This window comes from Trachurus japonicus, chromosome 15 (genome assembly GCF_045865225.1).
Source record: "Trachurus japonicus isolate A0001 chromosome 15, Traja_1.0".
NCBI lineage: Eukaryota > Metazoa > Chordata > Actinopteri > Carangiformes > Carangidae > Trachurus > Trachurus japonicus.
Genome location: NC_140921.1, coordinates 11,028,519 through 11,055,547, shown reverse-complemented (window position 1 = coordinate 11,055,547; position 27,029 = coordinate 11,028,519). Strand labels below are relative to the sequence as shown.

Genomic DNA, 27,029 nt, shown 5'->3' with positions numbered 1-27,029 from the left:
TTAGGATAGGTTTTGAATATTTTTAGTTGAGTCATCAGTTCACTCCTCAGGTTGGTCCTGTCAAATATGTTGCTTAAACCTACAAAGCTTTTTATGTGCTGTATTATGCTGTAAAAAAAAACAAACTGCCATGCTGCTGGAGCTGCTGAACTGAGATTAAAATGAAGATGGTGAAGCTGTCTAATCTCTGCAACTGTGTCAATAAGTTGCTGCCATTAAATGATTTAGCCACAAACCTTGAAATGGAAATAGCCCTAAAGGAAAGTCCATGCTAATAAAGTCACACACTCACTTCAAAGAACTTGTGAGAAGATCTTTGATGCTTGGTTTCATGTTAACTGGTTCTGTCAGTGACACAAAAAAACATAATTTCCTTGCTTTTTGCTGCAGTGAAATCTGCATCTTTCACTTCTTCCTCCTGGCTCTGTCTGTCTGTCTGTCTGTCTGTCTGTCTGTCATGTCTGTCTGTCTGTCTGTCTGTCTGTCTGTCTGTCTGTCTGTCTGTATGTACGTTATGTCTGTCTGTCTGTCTGTCTGTCTGTCTGTCTGTCTGTCTGTCTGTCTGTCTGTCTGTCTGTCTGTATGTACGTTATGTCTGTCTGTCCTCTTTCTAGGTCACATCCTCTGGCCTTTTCTATTCTGCCTTTCCATCTAACTAACCTTTCCATCTTTTTTTTATTTCAGAGAGGAGAAGAGTGAGCAGCTTTTGGACACCAGACAGGAGCTTGAGAACATGGAGGTTGAGCTCAAGAGGCTTCAGCAAGAGGTAACGCAACAAGTTGAACGTTCATATTCCCTTCACCTGCTCTTCTCTCCTCTAAGTACTTTGTTTCTGCGATGCTGCCAGGCTTTAATCAGCTAGCTGGTGACTTAGCTCATTAGGGGCTATTAGAGCTATCTTTAGCCTAGCAACAGCCTCACATGGCTTTTGATTTGGAGTGGGCGTCGTGCCGACTGACAGGCCAACAGGCTGGATGGTCTAAACAAGGTCCATGAGTTCACGGCTGTGTGTGTGTGTGCGCTGACCCTAGATAATGTAAATAGCCGTAAGTCTGCAAAATGGGTGAACACATTGACTTGTGAGAAGAAAACTATCTGTATATTTTGATACACTTAGATCCTAGTTTGTTATTTGTTTCAAACACTTCTTATTCATGCTCTTTTGTTTGGCTGTCACCTCCTGTAGAGCTACCAGCTGATGTCTGATGCTCGGTCGGCTCGGGCCTACCGTGACGAGCTGGACGCGCTCCGAGAGAAAGCGATCCGTGTGGACAAACTGGAGAGCGAGCTGAGCCGATACAAGGAGAGACTCCACGACATTGAGTTTTACAAGGCCAGAATCGAGGTACACGACCGCACACACGACAAAAGCACATGATCTGGCTCTTACTTGACACATAAACATCTCTTAATTGTGCAGAGGTTATGTTTTGTTGTTCAACCTCTCCACTGACGTGCTGATTTCTGCAGGAGCTGAAAGAGGACAACCAGATCCTGCTGGAGACTAAGTCCATGCTGGAGGAACAGCTGGATGCAAGCAGGACCCGGTCTGACAAACTGCACCAGCTAGAAAAAGAGAATCTGCAGCTCAAATCCAAGATCCACGACCTGGAAATGGTGAGATGATGGATTTATGGATAAGTCGGTCCTGGATAGTCAGTTTACCAATTGTTGCATGTGTATAACATTTGTTTATTTGTTATTTTCAGGAGCGGGACATGGATCGGAAGCGCATGGAGGAGCTGTTGGAGGAGAACCTGGTGCTCGAGATGGCCCAGAAACAGAGCATGGATGAGTCTCTGCACCTGGGCTGGGAACTGGAGCAACTTTCCAAGACCCCAGAGCTGGCTGAGGGTGAGATGAGACAGAGTCAAGGAGCTTATTAAAACCAGAAAACCATTGAATCTCTCTGTATGTTGACTGGCATCTAGAGCGAATTTAAAATAAATAAAAAACGGCGCACAACGAGGGAGGTAAAGAATGTGAGGTTGAGTTAAAACACCATGTAACGACTGTTACCTGAGCCGAGTCGACCAGGTCGGGGGCTTCAGAAAGCCAACAGACCACTGGCTCTCGGCCCTGGCTTCACCTCCACGGCCTCGGTGCATTTGCCAGCCGCCACTGAGTTTTCTTTCCACTTGGTTAAGGCCTGTAATTAATATTCAGTGGCTCCAGGAGGATAATCTGTGTGTTTGGATTAAAAAAGCTGTTAAGAGGTTTAACAGGCCAGGGATCTGGATAAAGACTTTGCATGGGCAGGAGGGGTTGTTTGTTAAAATGGCACTTTAAAAGCATTAAGACCTGTAAAGTTGGACCATAGGGGCTTTGTATTAATTTTAATTTTTAATGGATTTATTATAATACCAGCCATATCAACCTTTTTCTTTCTTTTTTTTAAATAGAAATTTAAAAACTGATGTGCTAACCGTGTTTCCTTGCTCTCGTTGACGCAGCCCCTCAGAAGTCTCTGGGTGAGGAGGTGAATGAGCTGACCTCCAGCCGCCTGCTGAAGCTGGAGAAAGACAACCAGACGCTCCTGAAGACTGTGGAGGAGCTCAGAGGAGCAGCCAGTCAGGACAGCGCCACGAAGCTGTCGAAAGTCACTCAAGAAAACCAGAAGCTGAACCACAAAGTATGTAATTACCCATTACATGTAAAGATTTCTCTCTGGCTGAGTAAGAAGTGAGGGCTGCAGTAATTGACAGTTCAAAGTCATTTCCTATTTTCTATGAGTGTGACTCATTTAATGACTCAATGGCTCATCACACACATAAATGACTGTGCTCTTCTAACATTTCCTCATCTCTTCAGTGCTTTCACAAGTTAAGTATGAAATCTTCAAACTGGTTTAAATATTTACATCGTGGACCGTCATGGATCAGAATATCACAGTGGAAAAAATGATTTCCAGTGCTGTCTTCAGAGGGTTAGTCTGGGGAGGAGAGGAGGGGTCATGACCGCTGGAAAATTCAGTTTTCATTACAGATGGTTCAAATAGGGATGTCACGATTATAGATTTTCTTGGTACGATTATTGTCAGAAAAATAAACACGGTACTGTATTACGATTATCACGATTATTTTATTTTATTTTTTTATTACAAATGACACGCTAACATTTAAATTCCTACCAATTAAGTGTTACGTTAGATAAATGGACCAGTATCTGTGCATTTTTCTTTACTTTGGCGCACATCTACCAATATGATTTAGGAATCTTTACGATCAATTAATTGTGGCGTTTAATACCGTGATTAATTGTGAAAATAAGTAATCGTGACATCCCTAGGTTTAAATACTATATAGTATATTATTTTTGCTATTTCACATGTTCGTGGGCAGATGCCCATCTTACCACATGTTCTTGCAATAATGAAAAATAGTAATTTCATTAATCATCCTTTAGTTATGCAGTTTTTTTTTTCAAGGAAAATATGAGTCCAGGCGTCAGATTGCCTGAAAAATAGGTTATGCATAATGAGAATCACAAGTAGCAAATGTCAAAGCTACTAATTGAATAATAGGATAATAAAAGATGTAAGAGTTTTCATCTGTAGGCTTGAACTGTGATGTTTTAAAAATAAAAAGAGCATGAGAGATCTATCATTATGTGTTATACTACACATACACTGAGCACACTGTGTCTCTTGGGACATTTTGCAGTTTCCTTCTCCTCCCCTTATCAGGGTCACCACTGAGATTAGCATATTGGCCCAACACCCCCCATAATATATCACCCTAACACTTGGCTTTTAGACCTTTTCACACAGTGGCACTGGGAAATAAAAAAGACAGAGAAGGAGAGCGTATAGAGAAGGGTGGATAGGAGGATGAAAGCCAAGCTGTAAATCCAGGCAGCCCCTTGCTTTTTCTTTTCCAGTCCTTGACACTCAAACGCCCCTCGCTAAGAGAAGACTCTCAGCTATTTTCAGAAACATAAGCCTCTCTCTCTCCCTCGGAATAAAAATGCATGAAATTGTGTTTTTCTCTCACAAAGAGCAAATCCAAAGTGAGTCAGTGTCCTGAGGTCTGGAGCCAAAAAATGTTTAAAAACAAAAAAAAAAAAAAAGTGAATATAGCCACTGGTAGTCTCCAGCACTGCTTGAAAAACACATAGTAACTCATAATATTATCTCTGCCCACAATAATTATCATAGCATAGGCTGTCATGCATGATGCATCTTGATATTTGTAACCAATGGGAATAAAATTCTTAAATGAGACACATGCAACTTGACAGTAATTGCTGAGCCAACATCAATCATCTCGGTAAACACTAACCGAAGCATTAAAACCCCATCAAGAGAATAGAATATGACATGTTAAAATGCTGATTCCTTTGTGTGCAGGTGGAGCAGCTGCAGACTGAGCTGGAGGCAGACAGAGAGTCGCTCCGCAGCGCTGAGTCGCTCAGCACTGACCTAATGAAGGAGAAAGCTTTACTGGAGAAGACTCTCGAAACACTCAGAGAAAACTCTGAAAGACAGGTACACACACACACAGTCACAAATCTTGTCAGGGATAACTGCTTTTGTGCTGTTTTTCCTCAATGACACATTACTAGATACATGGCTGACTGATGAGGCCCGTTAAGTTTGAGTTTGCAAGAGCAGTTAATCTAATATTTTGTAGAGACTGTCTTTGTGAGACCGTAATCACATTAAGCGTTCATGTGCTTTTTTAATGTGCTACATAGTTAACATTGCAGTCTCCGTACTTCACAAGCATATGGCCAGATACACCAACACATTCAGACAAACCGAGTTGTGTGCGTCATACAAGCTGCTCCCCCACAAAAACCGTCATTGATTCTCAGTCCAGGAAGCTCCGAGAAAATAACATGACTAAGCTGTGTAATTTACCAAAGTCTATGCCGAGTTTTCTTCAGAGCAATCTTTGTGCAATTGATTCGTGCCTGGCCTCACAAACCCTATTAAGTGAAACTACCACTATGTTTTATTGACTGCACAGTTTTCTGCTGCTCTGGCCCAGATGCAGTTGTTTGCTGTGTGTCTGCAGGGACTTCATGGCTGTTAGACCCAAATCTGACAGCTATGATTAGTTTAACCATCTGATCTGTAAAATCCGGCCTTGATGATGCACAGAGAGAAAACACAACTGTACTCACACATAACTATGGGCTTTTCCAACTGTAAACATAATGAGCATAAGATTCAAACAAACTGCAGTTTTGTTAAGTCTCTTGTGTCTTTTGTGTTTCTCCAGATCATTACCAGTCCTTCTGGATATCTTTTTAAGTTTTCAGAGTTGTGGAAAAATATATATACTATATAATTCAACTAAATGAAGCAGAAGCAGAAACTTAAGTCTTGTATCTTGTTATATTAAGTTTGACTCCTTAAAGCAGATATCAGTGGAATGTTTTTGTTAATATAAGTCCTAAATAGTCCTATTTTCCGTCAGCAATCACTTACATGAAGTATTTCAGCCTAAACACGAGTCTCTCCGTCACTCTGCTCTGCTGTAACCCGAGGAGAAAATTTTCCTTGTGGGATACAAGTGTTATCCAATGAGGGGAGAGAACGGCATGAAGGGCTGTGTGTGCAGCCAAGGGATGCGCGTGAATGTGGTGACGTAGCACGAGGACCAATTGATGCCTGACAAGGGCGGGGGCTGCTAACTCGTGGTGCGTTCAAGGAAACTCGTACTTTGTGTTTTTCCTTCCTGTGAAGTCATACCAGTTCGATCTGGTACGAGTTCACGGGTCGGAAGTTACGAGTGGCCGTTATAGGGAACTTTCACAGACAACAGGACGGTAAAAACACGAGCTACGGGTTACCTGGAACGCTACCAAGTCGTAGTTGTGACTTGAAGCTGTAACTTACGGTTTCAAAAGCCTGCCTTGAACACAGCATTAGCCGAAACGGCCGTGCCGCTGTTATCTGCTTTAAATAAAAAGCCAGAAAGCATAGGATTTTGAGTGTCCACAAACGAAAGACGTGAGGCATCTTGCCTGAGTAAAATTGAATTCAAAATCATTTACAGTATATCAAACACAAGCTAAGTCCTTAAAACTCTTGTTTGCAGCTGAAGGGCCTGGAGCAGGAGAACAAGCACCTGGGCCAGACGGTGTCGTCTCTGCGTCAGCGCTGCCAGGTCGGTGCTGAGGCGCGGGTCAAGGACGTGGAGAAAGAGAATCGCATTCTCCACGAATCCATCTGTGAGACAACGGCCAAACTCAACAAGATGGAGTTTGAGAGGAAACAACTACGTGAGTGACATGTCGTCTAAGAGTTTTTGGGATTTGGGATGGACTATTTCTCCATCTGTCCTTTTTGATTTAGTATTTTGCTTGTTTGTTAATTCTGAATTCACAGCATCAACAAATTGGTCGTTTGTAAGAATATGTGTCTTTTTGTCTGCAGGTAAAGAGCTTGAGGTGATGAAGGAGAGAGGTGAGAGAGCCGAGGAGCTGGAGATTCTCATGCAGAAGCTGGAGAGGGACAACGACAGCCTGCAGAAGAAAGTGGCCAATCTGGGAATCACCTGTGAAAAGGTGCGGTGCATTTTGTTTTCTGCCTTGTTTTCTTTTTTGACATGCCAGCATGTCTGCCTGCTGTGTGTCAGTCAGTGACTCCCCACATGATTCAACTTCAATACCTTTTGTTTCATATTGTCAAATAAGTTATGAAATAAGAGTCAAAATACAAATCATTTAAGTGAATTTAGCTGTAATGTTGAAAATGTAGTTAGGTAGGTGGCACGTTCACTTTCTACAGTATGATATTATCTGTTTCATCGTCAGGGAGAAATATCTTCAACTATCAGTATTCATAGTTAATAACTTCTGCATTTCAGTTTTTTGATGCATGGTAGGCCATGATCTCCCCCAAATCAATCATTCATTTTCTGCATTGGAAGAAAAGAATCTTTGAAGTTAATGTGGTCTTTTGTCTCTCTGTCTCATTCACTATTTGTGAACATTTCTACTGAAACTAGTTAAAATTGGGATGATATGTCTTCAATTTGTAATGAGCCCTTATTAAACATTAAAGCATTATCAAATAATGTATCTGAAGCTGTGACAGCGGCATGTAATAGTGTAGTTAGAGTCTTTAGGCTGCCATCACCATCACCATCACTTATTGTGTGTGTAGGTGTCGTCTCTGGAGAAGGAGAACACAGAGCTGGAAACCGAGGGCCGTCGTCTGAAGAAGAAGCTGGATGCTATGAAGAACATGGCGTTCCAGCTGGAGGCTCTGGAAAAGGAGAACTCCCAGCTGGAGCAGGAGAACCTGGAGCTGCGGCGCACGGCCGAGAGCTTCAGGTCAGCGGGGGCGAAGGCTGCTCAGCTGGAGGCTGAGAACAGGGAGCTGGAGAGTGAGAGGAGCCAGATGAAGCGCAGCCTGGAACTGCTCAAAGCCTCGTCCAAGAAGACGGAGAGATTAGAGGTAAGACTTCAGGGCTGTCCGTGTTAAAGTGACTGGACAGCAGCGATACACAGATAACAGCCATGCAACCATAGTGAGCCGTACATACAGATGCATCTCAGTAAATTAGAATATCATGGAAAGGCCAATTTCCACTAGTTCAAGTCAAATAAACCCAACCAAGTATTGAGTGCATATAGATGGACATACTTTTCACCGACGTTTCCGTATTAAAAAATGCTTTTTTTAATTTGGTCTTTTGTAATATTCAAATTATTTGAGATACTGAATTTTAGTAGTTCTTCATAAAATGTAAGCCATAAAAAATCATAAAAGACATTTTAAAAATAAAGACATGAAAGGTTTCATTCTGTGTGTAACGAATCTATATAATGTATTAGTTTTACTTTTTGAACTGAACTACTCGCATGAATAAACTTTTCCATGATATTGTAATTTATTGAGATGCACCTGTAGAAAACCGTACCACCATTGGTGCTGATTAAAGGCACCTTACACATTACATTAAAGGTGTTGGCTACAAGTTTAATTCCTCCCGGCCAGTAAGTGTCGCACTCACACTCGCCCGCTCACGCTCCAAGGTTGCCAACGTAACCAGATGTAAAAATTTATATATTTTGGATCCGTTAAAATTTATAAAACAATTATTTATATACCATTAAAAAGAAACTGTAAAATTAATCATTTTATTCTGCACCCCTCTAGACGTTCTGTGGATGTATTATTTTTGAAAAATTAATCGTTTTGACGAAAAAGTGGTAGCTATGACCTTTAAGTTCAATGAGTTGTCTGTCAACTGTCAACAGGTAAGTTGTGGAGGAACTTTCTTGCGACATCAGGGAGCAGCACAACTAGTTCATGGAAGCTTTTAATATCCTAATGTGCCTATTCATCTCCCAGGTGAGCTACCAGGGCCTAGATACAGAGAACCAGCGCCTGCAGAAGGCTTTGGAGAACAGCAGCAAGAAGATCCAGCAGCTGGAGGTAGAGCTGCAAGAGGTGGAGACTGAGAATCAAACCCTGCAACGCAACCTGGAGGAGCTGAAGATCTCCAGTAAACGCCTGGAGCAGCTGGAGCAGGAGGTAGGAACCCAAAGAAAACAGTTTCACATGGATTCATTCAATAGCAAAACTCACATGTGCTAAAATGTGGGAGCTTGAAAAATGCTTTGAGTCAGTGCAAAGAAATTAGCATTTTTGGATGGCACTCTAGAGCAGAACTGGTGCGCTGTCCAATGGAATAGCTGGAGGTGTTTTACTGACACAGCTTCAGTGAGTTTTTTTGTGGGATGGAGTGATTCTGCCTGGCAGAATGGGGCCAGTCAGAGTGACCCAAAAACAGCAGTTGAGGCAGACTGAAGGTAGTGTTGTGATATAACAGTCTGAAGAATTGAGAGCACTAAAATAAGTGAAGATGTATCTGTTATCTGTCACTTGAGAAGCTCGCCCACTCTTTTAGTTCGTCCTGATAAAATTAGAGCATGTTCCCCGGCAGAGTTGGATCATCCCAGATTATTTGTGAAAATTGATTTTTGGCCCTTGTGAGTTAATCTGTGTCCACTTTTAGCCAAACATGTTATTTACACGGCATTTAGTCTAAGAGTAATCCCATCAAATGATGTTTTATCCGTCTGCTCTCCATTACGTCCCGTTATTCCCCAGAACAAGAGTCTAGAGCAGGAAAGCTCCCAGCTGGAGAAGGACAAGAAGCTTCTGGAGAAGGAGAACAAGCGGCTGAGGCAGCAGGCCGAGATCCGTGACTCCAAGCTGGACGACAGCAACCAGCGGATCTCCTCCTTGGAGAAAGAGAACCGAACCATGGGCAAGGAGATGATCTTCTTTAGGGATTCTTGCACCAGAGTCAAAGACCTGGAGCGAGAGAACAAAGAGCTGGTCAAACAATCCTCCATCGATAAGAAGACCCTCATCACACTCAGAGAGGTGAGCAGAGCCATTACAGTGTCAGACGTCTGCAGATGTTGTTTGGTCTCAAACTTCTGCATCAATCAAATTTATAGAGAAATCATCTATTATTATATTGTTTTAGATTCTGTTTATGTTGGAATAATTTGCCTCTAAGTGTTTGTTGGAAGTAAAATCATTGTAAATGAAGCCGAACACTGATGATAATCTGAGTGTTTATGTGTGTTTAGGAGCTTGTGAGTGAGAAGCTGCGGACTCAGCAGATGAACAACGATCTGGAGAAACTGACCCACGAGTTGGAGAAGATTGGTCTGAACAAGGAGAGGCTGCTGCACGACGAGAGCTCAGACGACAGGTATCGTTGTTCTCAGACACATACAGGAGTCACTGTGTTTACAATCATGTAATGGGTCTTAAAATGTTTCAAATAAAAATGATCAGGGCAAGTGGGACTCCAGATCAGGTGCTGTAGTTTTAATGAATCTGATTAATGCAAAATTATCCTGTGGGAGGTATCTGAGCAAGGTTCTTCCCCACCTGCTACACTATTGCCCGTATGTCACTTGACTGTCGTACTGTGGCCTATGAGGGTACTTTACCTGTTTAGTATTGCAGTTGTGTGGTCACACTCAAACACACACTCTGAACTCACTGAACCTTTGTTCTCAGGTTTAAGCTCCTGGAAACCAAACTGGAGTCGACTCTGAAATCATCTTTGGAGATCAAAGAGGAGAAGATCGCCGCTTTGGAGGCCAGGCTGCAGGAGTCGTCCAATCTCAACCAGCAACTTCGCCAGGAACTCAAGACGGTATGCAACACAAAAGAAAAAAATCCACATTAATAAGCATTAAAACGCAGTGTTGCATACAGATGCTTAGCAATACCACAACTGAGAAGACTGGGTATAAAAACACATCCCTAGAAACACCCACAACGCCAACACACCAATCGGCCCCCTACAACACTAGAAACATTGAAAACACTGAGAGCTTCTCCAAGCCGATCCATTATTCATTCATCCACTCTTCCACTTCTATCGCCCGTTTATCTATTCATGAAGAGGCAGTGAAAGAGCTGGAGTGGAGTGGAGGATGTCTGCTGTCCTTTAGGAGGCGCGTTGGTGTTTTTTGAACTTGCTGACATATCCGCTCCAAAGCTTAAAGGTTGAGTGGGAAATTGAAGTGTCTGCAGATGAACTTTTGATTTCCACCTGAGAAACTGTAAACTGCTGTAACTTCACCATTTCTCCTGCTGTACCTTTTTTCCAGTCGAAACAAGATCGTAAATTTCATGGATGTCGCAATTTACGCGCAAAGTAAATGTCGTTGTCATTTTCTTACTCTCCGCAGGTGAAGAAAAACTATGAGGCGCTGCGTCAGAGGGAGGAGGAGGAGAGGATGGTGCAGAGCTCGCCCCCTAGAGGAGGGGAGGACCCTAAGTCTGTCAGTAAATGGGAGAAGGAGAGTCACGAAGCCACCAGGGAACTGCTGAAAGTCAAAGACAGGCTCATCGAGGTGGAGAGGAATGTAAGTTAACATGGTGCCAAGAACGTGAGGTGTTTTCATTTGGCTTTTGTAAAGACACAACACACACATTCACTCACGCACACACACACATCATGATATCATGTGTGTGTATTTTTCCCAGAATGCCACGCTGCAGGCTGAGAAGGCGGCCCTGAGGAGCCAGCTCAAACAACTGGAGACTCAAAGCTCCAACCTGCAGGCGCAGATAGTGGCAGTGCAGAGACAGACGGCGTCTTTACAGGAGAACAACACAACACTACAGACACAGAACGCCAAGCTGCAGGTAATCCCCCCTACACATCCCATACACATCCCATACACAACCCTACACATCCCCTACACATCCCATACACATCCCTACACATCCCTACACATCCCTACACATCCGCCACCAGTGATGGGTATAACGGGAGTTACTGTTTCCCCTGTTATCACGCCGTTACTGACAATAAAATGCGCCGTTACTCGCGTTTACTTGACTCAAGAAGTCCTGTCACAAAATAATACACCTGTTAAAGTGTACATTATATACACATTTTTTTCAGTCCATCAACTAGTTGGAAAAAAGCTGTTCATGGGTGAGTTGGTTAGTTCCAGATAAGCGGGAGGTTAGGGTTATGGTTTGGGGGTTAGGTTGGGCGAGTCCAAGTAATTTGACATATTTGAACATTTAATTTTTTTTTAAAAAGGGACGCAATAGTTTCTTTTCCTGGTAATTTCTTCCTTTTATAATGTAGTAATTAAGTTACAAACACAGTTACTTTTTTGAGAAAGCAACTTGTAACTCTAACTTATTACTTTTTGAAAGTAACAACACTGTCCACAACACATCCCAACACTTTATGCATAATATAAAGAGTCCAAAAAGCAGTGATTTAAACTTCTAGAGGTTTGTCTGAGGAGTTTGTTCAACAAGCTCTGATTTTTACCTGTATGACTCTGTACTAACAAAGATGAAATGATTCTTGAAGTATGCACTGTATAAAAAACAATCATATACGTATTGATGAGAAATGTAGCTCTGTCTGGCCCTCTCTGTCTATATTGTCTGTTTAGTGCCGTCGCCTTGTAAGGCTGCTTAGCTCCCTGGAATGGATTTAGATTTGTACTCTCTGTCTGGCAGCGATTCAAACCCTGCTTACGGCGCGACAGGATTTACACCGACCATCCACTGGCTTCTAGCTGTCGCTGTTGGTGTTTGTGTCTGTGGCTTGATGTGTGAAGTCTTTACGCAAGAATATGAGGCAGGTGTGTGTGTGTGTGTGTCTGTGTGTGCAGGAGGTTAGAAGGTACAGAAAGTGTGTCAGCACCTGGACAGAAGTAAGCGTGTGTGTCTGTGTTTCTCTCTGTGTGTTTGTGTTTGTGTGTGTGTGAATACAAACACTAGACCCGATTGAAGAGGGATTTGAAACAAGGAAACCACAGTGACCACAAAGGAAACATGAAAGGAAACAGTTTCTCTGCTGGTGTTTTGTAGATGAAGATTACAGCAAAAAGTGCAGGACAAACCAAATAGAGACATAGTGCCCCCTCTAGGTGGAAACAGAAATAACCTTTGATCTGGTGGAGTCGGAGCAAAGTGCTCCCCAGAGATCATAGTAAAAAGGATACTTCCCCTTTTTCCTTTTCTGTTACTTCTCTCCTTTTTATTCATCTTCATTCATTGTTTTCACAATCCATTTTCTTGCTTTCCTCTTCCCCTCCCTCACCTTTTTAATAAATGTATCTCCTCCATCCCTCTCCTGTAGGTGGAGAACTCGACCCTGAGCTCGCGGAGCGCGGCCCTCATGGCCCAGAATGCTCAGCTGCAGAGTCAGCAGAGCTGCGTGGAGGGCGAGCGCGAGGGAGCGCTGAAGGAGAAGGAGGAGCTGAGATCCACCTACGAGCTGCTCCTCCGCGACCACGAGAAGCTGGCGGCGCTCCATGAAAGGCAGGCGTCCGAGTACGAGGCCCTGATCGGGAAACACGGTGGCCTGAAGACTAACCACAAGAGCCTGGAGCAGCAGCACAGGGACCTGGAAGACAAGTGAGCTACATGCCTTTATGCACTGTTTGACCGATTTGCATGTTATCACACAGGAACAGGAAAATAAATACAACGATCATTACAAGAACTATTCTGACAAACTACATCTAAACAATTTGGGGTAAAAAAAATCCACTGCCTGCTGTATTTGTAACATCTACATATTTTTATGCACACAGATACAAACAGCTCCTGCAGAGGAAGGGGGAGCTGGAGGACCTGGAGAAAAATCTGAAGGAGCAACAGGAGAAGATGGCGCTGGAGAACCAGACACACCAGGCGACAGCTGACCAGTACAAACTGCTCAAAGAGGAAAACGACCGGTCAGCAGCGTTTTAAACTCTGTTGTTTTAATCTGTAGCATCCTTTTTAAACACAAGCATGTCTTCATATTGAGGCGTGACGTCCCTCTGCTCTGCTCTCTTCCTCAGACTCAACACCACCTATCGTCAGCTGGTGAGGGACAACGACGGTCTCCAGGTGGATCACAAGAACATAAAGAGCCAGTTGAACAGCGCCAAGCTGGACCAGACCAAGCTGGAGGCCGAGTTCTCTAAGCTGAAGGAGCAGTACCAGCAGCTGGACATCACCTCCACCAAGCTCACCAACCAGTGTGAAGTGAGGAGAGACCTCTTCTCTTCTCCTCTCTTCTCTTCTCTTCTCTTCTCTTCTCTTCTCTTCTCTTCTCTTCTCTTCTCTTCTCTTCTCTTCTCTTCTCTTCTCTTCTCTTCTCTTCTCTTCTCTTCTCTTCTCTTCTCTTCTCATGTGCCAACTGTCTTTGATTGGTTACCTTCCCTTTAATGTCTGATATTTTTATAAACAACGTCTTAAGCCAGCTGTGTTGTGGAAAGTCGATTCCTTTAATGTATCATATTTTTATTTGAGCCAGGTGTTACGGTATCTCTTTAATATATCTGTGTGTGTGTGTGTGTTAGTTGTTGAGCCAGTTGAAAGGAAACCTGGAGGAGGAGAATCGTCACCTTTTGGACCAGATTCAGACTCTGATGTTACAGAATCGCACACTACTGGAGCAGACCATGGAGAGCAAAGACCTGTTCCACGTCGAGCAAAGACAATACATGTAAAACAATCCTACAATCCTAGTGTCTGTTGTTTTAATGAAATGTTCAGAACTGATCAGCTTGTCTTATTGTCTCTTCTCTCGTCTCTGTCCATTCAGAGATAAGCTGAATGAGCTGAGGAGACAGAAGGAGAAGCTGGAGGAGAAGATCATGGACCAGTACAAGTTCTACGACCCCTCGCCTCCACGCAGGTAAACATCATCAGGTTACATTAAGTTACATTAACAGTGGTGAATCAGAGTGAAACATGCAAAAACTATGCTGTAAAAAATGTTTGCTTGTTGACTCTGATCTCTGAAGCGGGGCGTTTGGTAGAAAACACTCACCCTGCAGCCCCAGGAAGAGATGAATCAAATATTTATGGTCTGCAGAGCTTTAAAGCCACATACTGCAACATCCATGAGAGGACTGAGAGGCTGTAATGAAGCCTCAAAGTAATGTTACACAAATGGAACGAATCAGACATCAAATACATTCAGCTGATGCCTGCTGATTGTCTCCGCGTCCCCGTCTCTCCTCTGCAGGCGCGGTAACTGGATCACCCTGAAGATGAAGAAGCTGATCAAGCCAAAGAGCAGAGAGCGAATGCGTTCTCTCACGCTCACTCCGTCTCGCTCGGAGTACGGCGACGGTTTCCTGACGTTTCCCCAGGACAGCCAGGACAGCTCGTCCGTCGGCTCCGGCTCCAACTCGCTGGACGACACGCTCACGCACAAGAGGAGCAGCAGTGAGTAGAAATGAAACGCATAAACGCACAGATGATTAACCAAGATTCAAAACCAGTATAGCTGCAGTTTCAACCATGATGCAAAGCACATATGGAGGCTGTGAGTGTGTGTGTGAGTGTGTGTGTGTGCCTGAGTGCAAGAATGAGTCTTTTCTCCCTTAACTGTTCCTTTGCTTCTTTATCTCTCTCTCTCTCTGCGAAGGGAGGAGAGGGCAGCAGCCCCATGCCCAAGGGCAGGGGTCCACCAATGGTATGCTGCGGAAGGGGAGGGTGGGCGGGGTTTGTGACCCGGCTGTCACGTCTCTCAGGGCATGTTTTCGTGAGTCCATTGTCCGTGTCACACTCAGATGTCCTAGAGGTTACGGGTTGAGCTGTGCAGCACCACGAGGTTGACTCCCCCCGACCACAGGCCTGGTTCAAAGAGTAGATGGTTTGAAACAACAGATAGCGCTTGTTATCTATGACCTTGTCTGAGGGGCTACTGATGTGTAGTATTGGTATGTGTTGAACCAGGTGCAGTTCACTCTTAAGGCCGACCCCCCCCCCCCCATATAGGCGAAGGGCTCATTAGCCCGCAGTTACAGACATGTCAACCTGCTGATCTGTGCAGTTCACCTGTAAAAGAAGATAGAAACGCCCTTCGACGTAGCATCGTAGCTATTAAAAGGTGCAATGAATTAGCTCACTTCCACTCAAGTGTGTTAAAGTCAGGTTTATATAGGTTATATTCACTGGTACTTATTTTAACTGTACACGGGCACTTAGGTTTACTCAGTAAAACCAGCATGTAGTAGGTCTGCATGTTTTATTATCTGCAAAATATAAGAATTACTGGGTATAATGTAGAAGTTAATCTAGTCAAATATAATAAGCCAGTGCATTTAAACACAGAATTTAATGCATTAAGGTTTTTCCATTTAAAGTTAAATGTTAGGAGAGAAATGAAGAGACACTTTGAATCATCTTTGGTTCAGTTGGTGTCATGTACACACAGTGATGGCATGATGAACCACTTTTTTTTTTTGCCTCTTGGAAATGTCTGTTTTGGGATCGTTGCCGTCCTCCCAGATGCTGTTAACCTGCCCTTCGACCTTTTCACTCTCCTGATTGCACCCTTTAATACACATCGTCCTCTGTGTCCCATCTAGGTGTGGTGATGTGTTGACTCTTGTGTTGTTGTGTAATGTGTGTAATGCTCTATGAAGTCCGTTGGTATGTAAAATACAACACTCATGACCATTAACATGAGAGCGTTTGTGTGTGGTGATAGAGCGAGTGGGTGTGTGTGTATTTGCATAATGTGTTTCTGTTCTTTGTTTGCATAACGTATTTTTGTACAGAAGTCTGCCCTTAAAAGTAATACTCAGGTTTTGAAGTACGTGGAAGTTATTTCAGTTCACCCAAAAGCACTTTAACAAGCTTTTAAAACATTCATTGACACATTTATTAATAAAGCTGGTAAAAACAACAAAGGAGCTGAACACGGTCTCTCTAAAATGTTCAAAAAGTGAGAGACTGTGTTTCAGCCTCATCAACTTGTACCAGCTTTGCTAATATACTATTTCTAACAGTGTTCACAGTAAATAACAAGAAATAATAATAAATGGATGAGGTGCATTTTTATGGACTGAAATACAGTTTTATCACAATCAAAGAGACTTTGTAATAACATAATTCACCAATCTAAGTCATGTTGTCGTTGTCCAGCACAGTGTCTGTCCAGGGGCTCAGCTCTCTCTCTGCATCTCTCCCCCTGGCTCTCTGTGAATAAAAAACGTTAACCGCATCCTTCTGTTCTGCCCTCCTTTTTCTTTTGTTTTCTTTTCCTCCACCTCCCTCCCGGGATTGTTCTGTCGCTCTCTCTCCCCCTGTCTGTCTGTCTGTCTGTCTGTCCGTCTGTCTATCCCTCTCTCTCTTGGCTGCGCTCTGACAGCTATAAAAAGGTTGCCTTTCATGAGGAACAGATCCAAGGACAAAGACAAGGCCAAAGCCATCTACCGGCGCTCCATGTGTAAGACCTCCGATAGCCGCCACGCTAGCCTTCCTCCGCCTGCTCCCCCCCCCGTCATTGTCACGCTAGGAGAAACAAAGAAGGAAAAGTCACTGATCTCAGGGCGGCTGCAGTGTGTGTGTGTGTGGGTGTGTGGCAGCGACAGCATGGCAGTGTCAGGTTTCAGTCTCAACCCATCAAACCTACAGCCATTCATTCAGGATTACTTTAGATTTCACAGTTTTTTGACATCTGAAGCCCTTTTTCGAGATGTCTGCTAAAGATCCACCAGAAATTCAAGTTTATATTTTGTGGTATAGTCGCCTCAGCCCCACGCTGCTCCTGCTGACATCAGTGACTTGTCCTTATCATATTTTCCTAGTGACCCCAACTCCTTCCGTCACCCCCTGCGTCTGCCGCCTCCCTCCACTCCCTCCTGTAGAGTATCTCCTCTTAGCATTCATGAGTGCAGTGTCACTTTTCCTCTTCTCTACTAACTGTAACTGATGAGTAAATGAATAACACAAACCTCACAAACAAAGATGTGCTAAAGAACAGGAATAACAGAAGAAGTCAGGAGTTTTCTCTTTCTCTGTATCTGTCTCTCGTCATGCAGTTTGATTTTCATCGATTTTTGCGTCATCTATCATGTTTCAGTTTGGTGATTGTGGGAATCACTACAGTATGCAATGGGCAACTTAGCGGGCAGCTTTGTCATGTGCTCTGTGGTTTGATTTTATTTGTGTAAACTGAATGAAAGGCTGTGTTTGAGTGCGTCTTTATGTGCGTGTGTGTGTGTTCAGGCGAAAGAGACTGCGGGTTTGCCTTTCATGCGCCTGTGCTGTGCTTGCTACCATCTTTGATTACAGCATGGCATTACAAAAAATATTATCACCAACTGCCTGATCATCGCTGCTCACACTCACCATGGAGGACTTGAAATGGAGCCTTAACTCTCTCTTTCTTTCTCTCACTCTGTCACTCTATCTTTTCCTCCGTCAGCGTGCTGCATTTCAGATCTTATTCTGCTGACATGGACTCACCGCCGCGCTATGATTCCTGCTCTGATCTTTTGTTGTACAGTGCTGCCGCTGCCGCTGCTGCTGCTCGGTGCAGCTCTGCATGCCCTCATGCCTCTCGCTACCATCGCATACAACTCAGTCAACTAAGTGCATAAAGACAGTGGCCTCTTGAGGATGATGCATCAGGCTGAGATGGTGCAGTAATGAGGGATGACACTGCAGCCGCCATCTTTATGCACTTAAGATAATCGTCGTCTTTTTTAATAGTACTGCCTGCATGTAACGACGTCGTTGCATTTAGATAGACCTATTAGTAATGTTGAGCAGGGCCTCAACACAAAGGGCAATTCTCTGCTATATTAACCCTCTAAATGGGAGAATTGAGCCTTTTTCCTTAATGATGCTTCCACATTAAGGCACAGTGAGTAAGATGTTTGCAAACCACTGGTAGTTCTCCAGGCTGAAACAATTTGTGACAACCTGGAGCCACTAAATAAATAAATATATAGCTGAGGTATTTTGCTTCCACAAGTCACAATGTCTCAGTCTATTCATGCAAAATGCACATGATATAATGATAATACATGATGATAAGTTAAAGGTCCTGCTTGGAGATGAGATAGGATGTAACAAAAGAAAAAAAAGCATGAACTGTTCCAGTCCTCATGTCTCTTTTCTATTCCTCCGTCCGTCCATCAGCCATGAACGACCTGCTGCAGACCATGGCGGTGGCCGGCGGTCATGCAGCCCAGTGGGCCGGCAGCATCGAGAACCTCGACGGCGCCGAGGCCGGAGATGGCGGCATGACGGTCAGCAGCAGGCGCGGCGGGCAGCGCATGAAGGAGCTCGCCTTCTCCACCAACGCCATCGACTGCGCCGCCCTCACCCTGCCCAGCGCGGGGCACAGCAGGGCCAAGCTGCGGCTTCAGGTCAAAGGTCAGAGGAGTGCTGATAGATGCCGGTTGTTTGTATGAAGTGGATGAAAATGGTGTCAGAGATGCTACAGCTGCTTTTTTTTCTCTCCCCCCGTCTGCCAACAGGTAACGCCTCCTGCGAGGATGTTGCCGGCTCCTCAGACGACCCAAAGAGTCAAGGTAAGACTTTATATCAAACTGTGGACTGTGTCAAACGACAGGGGAAAGGGGGCTTGCAGCAGCCGGGGATGTTTAGACCTCTCAAACGAGGGATAAGAGAAGACTGAAAAGCCCCAAAAGAGCAGGTCACGTCCTCAACACTCCCACACCGCTAATCTTTGGGCTGCCTTCCTGCACTTCGATTAAGCCTGATCTACAGTCGGAAAAGCAATTTTAGCAGAGCGCAAAAGAGAGAGATCAGCCTCCATTGAAAGTAGGATTGACTCTATTCCAGGCTTTAGGGTGTTATCCAGGGCAGTTAATCTGCGGCCGGCCAACTATTCATCACTTCTCTGCCACTCTGATGGGGATGACCCAGTTGTTAAATGGCCACAAAACGACTGACACACATTCCTAGTTCAACAACCTGATATCTGACAAGAATAGTATTTTAAATATTTTTTAACCGCTTTAAATGCGTTTTGTATCCACCGACCCTCCGAGACATGTACATAACCTATACTCCCTGAAGTATCATTAGACCGGTTCCACAGGACGTCAGTGTAGCTTTATTAGTGCCCAACCTGGGTTCTACTTAGCTGATGAGTTCCCAGCATGCACTTTATAAAATCCACTGCAGTGCCGTCACACCCATTTTTCCGGTACTTCTCTATAATGGCCGGAGGAAACCGCTTTCCACTCTCGCACACCGGACGTTACTTATAATGTATCAGCCATTAGGTCATCGTCTAGAGATCGTCTGTTCCTATATGTTAAATTCTTAATGGAAGTTTCAGACACGTATTGATTTTACAATTAACTTTTGCCGGACACATTTTTTCACTTTTAGATTTATGTTTCCATCTCTCTATTAAAAAAACAAAACATGGATGGATTTTAAACTTTGCTCATGTGTTGCTACTGTATGCGTGCAGTGTTAATGAATATAGTGTGATATTTCCTTCAGACGTGATGTGTCTCAACTAGGGCGTGTTGCATTGTTCATACTGGATGTGTGTGTGTGTGTGTGTGTTACCAGGCCTGCAGGTGCACAGCAGTGCTTTGGCTCTGTCTCCTTCCCCTGTTGAGCTGAGCATTATGTGCAGAGTGCCCTGTAGCATCTGTAGTAAGTGACAACTACTTGGCACCAAATCTCACCTTGGGGCCAACAAACAAGGGGCTGGTTTCCTAGACATAACAAGCAGAAACCTTTTAATACTGGTGGAATCACTGGTGGAAAGATTCATTTTAAATTCTAATCTGGTGTCAGCCGTGTCCTGAAAACCAGTTTGAAATGCTGTCACGGTCCCTGGTTTCCAGCCGAAACTGTCCCCCACTAAACACACACGGGAAGAGCAAGGTCACATTGTCACCACTCCCTTTCTTTTTCCTCCTTCTCACTTTCTCCTTCTCCCCTCTGCCTCCCACTCAGTCTTGCACCGGATCAAAGGCATGCCAATTTTATTTTACTACTATTCTACCTCCACTCTATTGTCTCTTTCTGTTATTCAGTATTGTCTCTATTAGTTCCCCTTTCCCCTCCTTTTTTCCTTTAGGTGGGTTGGTCCTGGCCCTCTCTGTCAGTAGTTTGTGTTTACTAACTGGACATGTTGGGGATGCAGCCTGGCACTGAGCCACCCGGCCTGTCCCTCTGCCTGGCATGTGCCATCTGCTGCCCCAGCAGGAGCCGTGCTCTCAGACTGTTAGCGTGCGCCTACGTGCTATTCTTTGTGTTAGTGCACGTTGGTGAGGATCCATGTATGTGTATATATATGAAACCTAACTGTGTGTGTGTGCACGTCTCTTCCCTCTCGTCCCTTGCCCAGCCACCAGACCCACCAGTCTCCATAGCAACAGGACCATCAGTAGTAATAGTAACAATAACTCCCACCTCATCTCTCCTCTGGAGGGCAAAGGTACGCACCTCCTTCCTTTAACCCTCCCCTCTCTCCCTCTAACTCACCTCTTCCTGCCGTTCCTCCTTTGTTCCCTTTATCTTCGCCTTTCATGTCTTTACTCAGACCGACTTTAAGGTTTAAGGTGCTCTGTGGCTCAGACTTTTCCCTCCTGTGGGAGAGAAAATAATCACTTAGAGCTGCTACAATAGCTGGTCCATTGATTAGTCAATGAAAAGGAAATAAATTGCCCTCTTTAAAAAAAAAAAAGATTACGGTAATCATTTAAGACATTTTTTTAAATACAAAATTCTGTTATATGTTCTCATGAGTGCATATTTACATAATAGTAAAGCGAGTCAGACAAATAAAGACATTTAATCATGTTACCTTGTGTTTTAGCAAATTGATTTTATCCATTTCTGTTGTTTTCTGAAGGAATAGACTAGAATGATAATTTAACAGTGAAAGGGGCACTTTTACATCAGTATGGTCTAAAAATGATTAAAAAATAAAAAAATATTCAGCATGGGACATTAACATTTCTCAGCTTGTTGGGCTTTTATCAACCTAACCCCTAAAGTCTTTGTCTCGTCTCATTTTCTGTTCAATGATGAATCAGATGATGATGAGCTTAGATTTCAAGCAGTAAAAGAATATTTTTCAAAAACATTTCAGTTTAAATAACCTGATTAACTATTGTGTGGACTAACAATGTGTTGAGGTTTGATCAGCTCCTCTGTGGATCTAATCTCTGCTTCCCGCTCCCACAGGCACGTTGAACGGCAGCCTGAGCCGACCTCACAGCGAGAGCAGCGGGGAGTTCAGCCTGAGCCTAGACCAGGAGGTTTGGTCCAGCAGCGGCAGCAGCCCCGTGCAGCAGCCCACCTCCTCACGCTCCTCCCACCAGAGCCCCCTGCAGCTGCGCAGGTCACTCGACCCGTCTGCCGCTGCCGCCGCCGCCGCCGGCAGCCCGGGCCAGACCCAGATCAGGAAGACGGGATCGCCCGGCAACGAGGTGCTTTCCCTGCAGCAGTTCCTGGACGAGGGTATCGATCCTGCAGAGGTGAGGCCTCTAACTCAGTTAGAGCTGATGTGTTGCTGTAATGTGTCTGTTGGATTAAAGCCAGCAGGTTAAGTTGACTGGGTTGTACTAAAAACAAAAGATATGATAACTCACTGGTTCTCAAACTTTTTCAGTCATTCCCCACCTTGGACATGGGAGAATTTTTAGTGATTAGTGTTTATATCCAATTTATGACAACTGACAGTGACAGTTCCTCATCACTCCTGGGACAAAGACTTTTATATATAGACCTATATTCTCCATGTTTTTCCTCTCTTCATTTGTAACCAACTCATTTTTGCCAATAGGCAAATGTGAAATCGGATGTGCGCCCGGTGTTTCTCTCACGCTCACTCACTCTCAATCTGCATATGAGTGAATGAAAACAAAAAATAGTGAGAAAAAACAAAACAAAAAACAGAGGCGCTGACACCACGAAATGGAAACATTGTAATAGTTCCTGTGACCAGTGACCACAGCTGGCCACAGCTGGCCACAGCTGGCCACAGCTGGCCACAGCGGTCCAAGTCAGCTTGTCTGTAACACTTTATAATAAGTACACACTATTAAGCATTAGTTAAGCATGAAATACTGAATCAATTATTTATAATGCATGAATACTCATTAGTATGTAGTTTATGAACACAGTTAACAATGTTTTACTCATCATTGATAAGCACTAACTGTATTTATAAACTACATACTAATGAGTATTCATGCGTTATAAATGAAGAATTCAGTATTTATTAATGTTTAACTAATGCTTAATAGTATATACTTATTATAAAGTGTTACTAGCTTGTCATATCGCTATTGCGCCCTACTGGTGGGAATTTGACTGATGATCTGTGTCTGTGTCCTCTGTAGTCCGGCAGCCAGGAGAACCTCACCGTGGACTCTCCTCGCCTCCCCACCTCGTCCGAACACGTGCAGAAAGAGCGCACCACCTCCACAAAGGGCCGAGGGATCCTGCGCTCGGCCAGCGGGAAGGCGACTCTGGTCAGCTCCGACCGCCCGCCGAGGTCGTCGGGACAACCCGGTCGCCCGACGCTCCGGAAGGCGGAGAGCACCCGGGTGAGGGGCTCGGTCCCGGTCCGCTCCAGCCTGTCGTCGCAGGGCAAAGCCACGTCGGTGTCGGAGCGTCTGGACTCGGCCTCGGCCTCGGCCACTCTGCCGCGGGCGAGCAGCGTCATCTCCACGGCCGAGGGAACCACGCGGCGCACCAGCATCCACGACCTGCTCTCCAAGGACAGCCGGCAGCCCGTGTCCGTCGACGCCTCTCCTCCCGTCGCTGCTTCTTCCTCCACCACCAAGGCCGGGCTCCGCTCCCAGCCCACACCCAGTGAGTACAGCACCAACCTAACGGGACCCCTCCTCGCCACCGCCACCGCCCCCTTACCCAAGTCCCTCAGCTTACCCTGCCATTCTAGCCTGGACGACCCCGACCTCTCCACCCTCGAGTCTTTCCTCGGCCCCTCCTTCACTGTAGAGTCGGTGTTCATGGACTCCATTTTTAGCAGCGAGTCAGCAGGCAAAAACCTCCCCTTCCTGTCTCTCAACCCCACCTTAGTCAGCAACATCAGCGGCCCACCTGTCGCAAATAAACCCACCCAAAACCAGAGCCAGAGCCAATCGAACGGCCAGGTGAGGTCCGGCCCAGCAGTCGACCCCAATCATGTGAATGATCCGGACCAGTCGCTGAGCGCAGAGGAAAACCAGTCCCTGTGGTATGAGTACGGGTGTGTGTGAGAGACGGGGAGGTTCTGGCCTGCTGATTGATACTTTTATATATATATATATATAAGACTTGACTTAAAGACCAATGAACGGACGGATCCTCCTCTGCATGTATTGATCAGAGCACTGTCTTATCTCCTCGTGGTGTATTGGTTTCATGCTTTTCTGTTTGCCATGGTGCTGACTGGTGATTTTGCTGTTTTTGGTTTTATGTTCGGTTTTGTTTTTCCCTGTTCTGACTTTTTTTTCTGTCCCGTTCTGTTCTCTAAGGTCGGACTTTGGTTAACTTTGTTCTTCCGTCCATTATTGTTTCCACATTATATTGTTTCACTGGCTAACACTAGACTATTATCTGCTGTTGTGGATTTGTACATCACACTTAAGACTACATATTTCTGTTTCTAGCTTCAATCGCAAACGAGCTACAGAAGCAGAAATGTTGGGAGATTGAGCCATTAAAAAAAAGCAGAAATACCTGTTTCTGTTGAGGAGCAAAGCATTGTGGGACAGTAAAGTCTTTCAATATGTCAGATAATAGATCCACTGGTCACTTAATGTTTATCATGACGTTTTAGTTTACAGGAGAATCTTTTCACTGCTGCGTTATAACTGCATGGCTTTGTTCTGTCTTGGTTCGACCTGAAACGCTCATTTTGATTTCCGTGATCAAAATGTTTATTTTTTATCCTCTTTTGGTTTCTATTGACGGTGTGTATTGTGTTTGTTTTCATACATTTTTTACACCCTTTTCTGTATTTTTCTTTTACATATTAACTGGGGCTTTTGCTCTGTGGTGGGTTGGTGACAAAAATGATGAAGCTTCATTCCCAGAATGATCTGAGGAGAGGATTTAGTTGGTGAAGTGAAAGTTGAGAGTGGAGGTGGTGGAATATTATGGTCAGAGTGATTGATATATTTTAGTTTTAGGCAGAGTTATTGAAAGAGAGAGTCATTAGAGAAAGTTGATAAGAGTTTGCAGTGGTCAGATTGTTTTGTGAATGAAGCTAACATCATTTCTTTTCGTATCTGGAAACTTTTATTTACCCATCTCAACATGCCCCAACATGAGAATGGATAATATTTGATGATGTATTTTAGATTGACAAGATCTTGTACAGATTAATCATTAAGTTATAATCAAAGACGAGCACTGCTTCATGTGCCAATATTAGTCGAACTGTCTGCATCTAGATCCTTATTTATTTCTGCTTTTGTACTCATGTAGTTCCTCGTTTGAACTTGCTCTATTGTATTTATCTCCATCTACAGTTAATGCAGGTGTACAGTAAAATGAAAGTGTTCTTGTCGCTGTCTGCAGATGTAACATGAACGTTGCCTTTGTCCTACAGATGAGGAGGGCAGAAAGTCTAAAAGCAGGAGCGGGGAGCCGCAGCAAAGCTGCTAAACCCTGCCCCCCCCCCCCACACCCCACACCCTCGTCTGTCTGCTACCATGCTGTGAGCGCGTGGTGAGTGAGTGCTGCTCGAGTGGGAGGAAGAAGGAGGGGTGGGATGGAGGGGAGGGGAGGGGAGGGGCTGTTCGGTCTTGTCTCCATGGGAACCTAAAACATGGTGTAACAGATGTCGTCCATCCTGCCATGCACTTGCTTCCCCTGCTTCTCTAAACTGTTACCCCCCCCCCTTATCCTCCCTCACTCCCTCACTGTCCTGTCCGTCGCCCCCACTGTCCCCGTGGTGACAAACGCCTGTTCACTGAGCCTGATGGGACCTGGTCTGCATGGCATATGGGCCATTTTACCACCTTGCTCCGAGTGGATGAACATTTGTGCCCCCGTCTCAACCCCCCTGCCCCCCCACCACCCCGGCGGCTCCAGCACCACCGTGTCGCTGCTCCGTGATGCTTATTGTGATGGTGGTAGAGGTGACCGCTGAGCTCCGGCTCTTTACCGTTCCCAGGCTGCTTATTGTTGCTGCATGGCTTTGGTGTAGCACTGAAATCCTTCCCCTCTTCCTCTTCTTCCTCCTCCTCCTCCTCCTCCTCCTCTTCCTCTTCCTCTTCCTCCTCTTTCTCTTCCTCTTCTTCCTCCTTCCCCTGAGAATGCATGTACAGTATAAGACGCAGGCTGCCGTCGTCGTCTCCTCTTGTTCATCACTGACACTGTTTCTGACTTCTAACCTTCTTCTCCCTCCCTTTTTTCCTTTGTCTTCTTTTTTTTTCTTCCATCCAACTTGGCTTCTTAATTTTTCTAACCTGTCTTCTTCTTTTCTTTCTTCTCTTACTCTTTCCACTCCTCTTTGCTCGCCGGGGACACAGAGATAAAGGTGGCCTTGGAGCTGTGTGTCTGAAGCCTAGTAGAGTTAATCTGCTGAGACCGTCTACAGTGAGAAAAGATTGTATATCCCCACTTTCCTTTTCTTCCCTCTTTGTTTTTTATTTTTTTAAACCCAGGACACTTGAGTAGAGAAAAGTGGCTTCCTTCTCTGTTTTGTTTTTCTTCCTTGAATCAAGGAAACAACAGAAAAATACAAGAAAATGTTGTGGTGACAGTTTTTTTTTTCTATAAAGACTGCTGTGGCAGATTGCACTGCCACGTGTCCTTCAGTGTGACGGACTCCTATGTGCACTAGTCTCTACGGACTAAGATTGAAGTGCCAATGTTCACACAGCAGCCAAAAGGGCGATCTCTAACCAGACTGGTGACTCCATTTTGGACCTCTTCTGTGCAACTTCAGATCAAGCCGGACCTTCTTCTGCCCGACGCCATGATCATGGGAAAAAAAACAAAAACAATCATTGATTTTGTAAACGGGCAGCATGCACAAGCAAAAAAAAAAAAAAGACATTCAGTCAGACTCTTCTTAACCATTGTCAACGCATGTCAGCACAACCATTTCTGAACCTCCTGTCAGACTGAAGAATCACCATTTGCATGGAGCAATCAATCAGCCAATCACCCCCACTTCCCTTTGTCCAATCAAAGAGGAGGACAGTGTTGAGTGGGGGATGCCAAAAGGACTCGGGACTGGAAGCCATTACAGCTGTGTGACTGGCACCAGTTGCCTGCCAATCAGGAGTGAAGCTTGATGTGTGATGAGAGCGAGAGAGAGAGAGAGTCATCCTGGGAGTGTTCAGGTCACCTATATGAAACAGACGTTACACACTTCATCTTAGCTTCAGTAATATTATATCATCATACAGTAGCTCATGGAACAAGTCATCACATCTTTAGCTTCTTATCCTGCTCTATAAAGAAAATCAACACAGTTCATTAGCAGCATAACTTCCTCACAATATCATGTATCTACTTCCTGTTTATAAATCTTGACCGACTGGAGTATAGGTGACCTGCAACCTGCCCGCTACATACAGAACATGTGCACATTTCTGTTGCTGTGACGTTGAACATGATGGTGGTGACGAGACCCAGTGTTTTCCTCCTTTTCCACTTTTACATAAATCCATTTGATGTAATTAAAACTCATCAAGACTTACTGTGTTCTCTCCTCGTTTCTGTTTGATGCCGAGCTACAGACCTAATGTCCAGGTGGTAGAAGAACATGGTGGTTCTGATTGATCTTCCCTTTTCAAGA

General features: G+C 44.6%; 1 protein-coding gene across 12 annotated transcripts in view; it reads left to right on the top strand.

The window, feature by feature from the left end:
• Window positions 1-26,928, top strand: part of ccdc88ab (coiled-coil and HOOK domain protein 88ab) — a 68,042-nt gene extending 41,114 nt beyond the window's left edge. The window contains exons 9-39 of one of the 12 annotated variants that reach the window (XR_015037732.1): window positions 685-766; window positions 1,187-1,345; window positions 1,471-1,617; window positions 1,710-1,854; window positions 2,454-2,632; window positions 4,349-4,486; window positions 6,048-6,231; window positions 6,386-6,516; window positions 7,118-7,411; window positions 8,312-8,494; window positions 9,074-9,352; window positions 9,565-9,689; window positions 10,004-10,142; window positions 10,684-10,860; window positions 10,982-11,143; window positions 12,609-12,886; window positions 13,066-13,209; window positions 13,318-13,504; window positions 13,822-13,967; window positions 14,067-14,159; window positions 14,493-14,695; window positions 14,898-14,945; window positions 16,629-16,706; window positions 18,407-18,643; window positions 18,748-18,801; window positions 19,820-19,906; window positions 20,607-20,696; window positions 21,449-21,741; window positions 22,609-23,083; window positions 24,828-24,946; window positions 25,753-26,928. Coding sequence is in view for 4 of the 12 variants with exons in the window: in XM_085799562.1 (XP_085655688.1) it covers window positions 685-766; window positions 1,187-1,345; window positions 1,471-1,617; window positions 1,710-1,854; window positions 2,454-2,632; window positions 4,349-4,486; window positions 6,048-6,231; window positions 6,386-6,516; window positions 7,118-7,411; window positions 8,312-8,494; window positions 9,074-9,352; window positions 9,565-9,689; window positions 10,004-10,142; window positions 10,684-10,860; window positions 10,982-11,143; window positions 12,609-12,886; window positions 13,066-13,209; window positions 13,318-13,504; window positions 13,822-13,967; window positions 14,067-14,159; window positions 14,493-14,695; window positions 14,898-14,945; window positions 16,629-16,706; window positions 18,407-18,643; window positions 18,748-18,801; window positions 19,820-19,906; window positions 20,607-20,696; window positions 21,449-21,741; window positions 22,609-23,490 (5,344 nt within the window). In the remaining 8 variants the exon portion in view is untranslated. Of the gene's footprint in view, window positions 1-684; window positions 767-1,186; window positions 1,346-1,470; window positions 1,618-1,709; window positions 1,855-2,453; window positions 2,633-4,348; window positions 4,487-6,047; window positions 6,232-6,385; window positions 6,517-7,117; window positions 7,412-8,311; window positions 8,495-9,073; window positions 9,353-9,564; window positions 9,690-10,003; window positions 10,143-10,683; window positions 10,861-10,981; window positions 11,144-12,608; window positions 12,887-13,065; window positions 13,210-13,317; window positions 13,505-13,821; window positions 13,968-14,066; window positions 14,160-14,492; window positions 14,696-14,897; window positions 14,946-16,628; window positions 16,707-18,406; window positions 18,644-18,747; window positions 18,802-19,819; window positions 19,907-20,606; window positions 20,697-21,448; window positions 21,742-22,608; window positions 23,516-24,827; window positions 24,947-25,752 lie in introns of those variants that run through there. The other 11 variants (XR_015037733.1, XM_085799566.1, XR_015037734.1 and 8 more) reach the window with 11 other exon arrangements.
• Window positions 26,929-27,029: the final 101 nt, after the last annotated feature.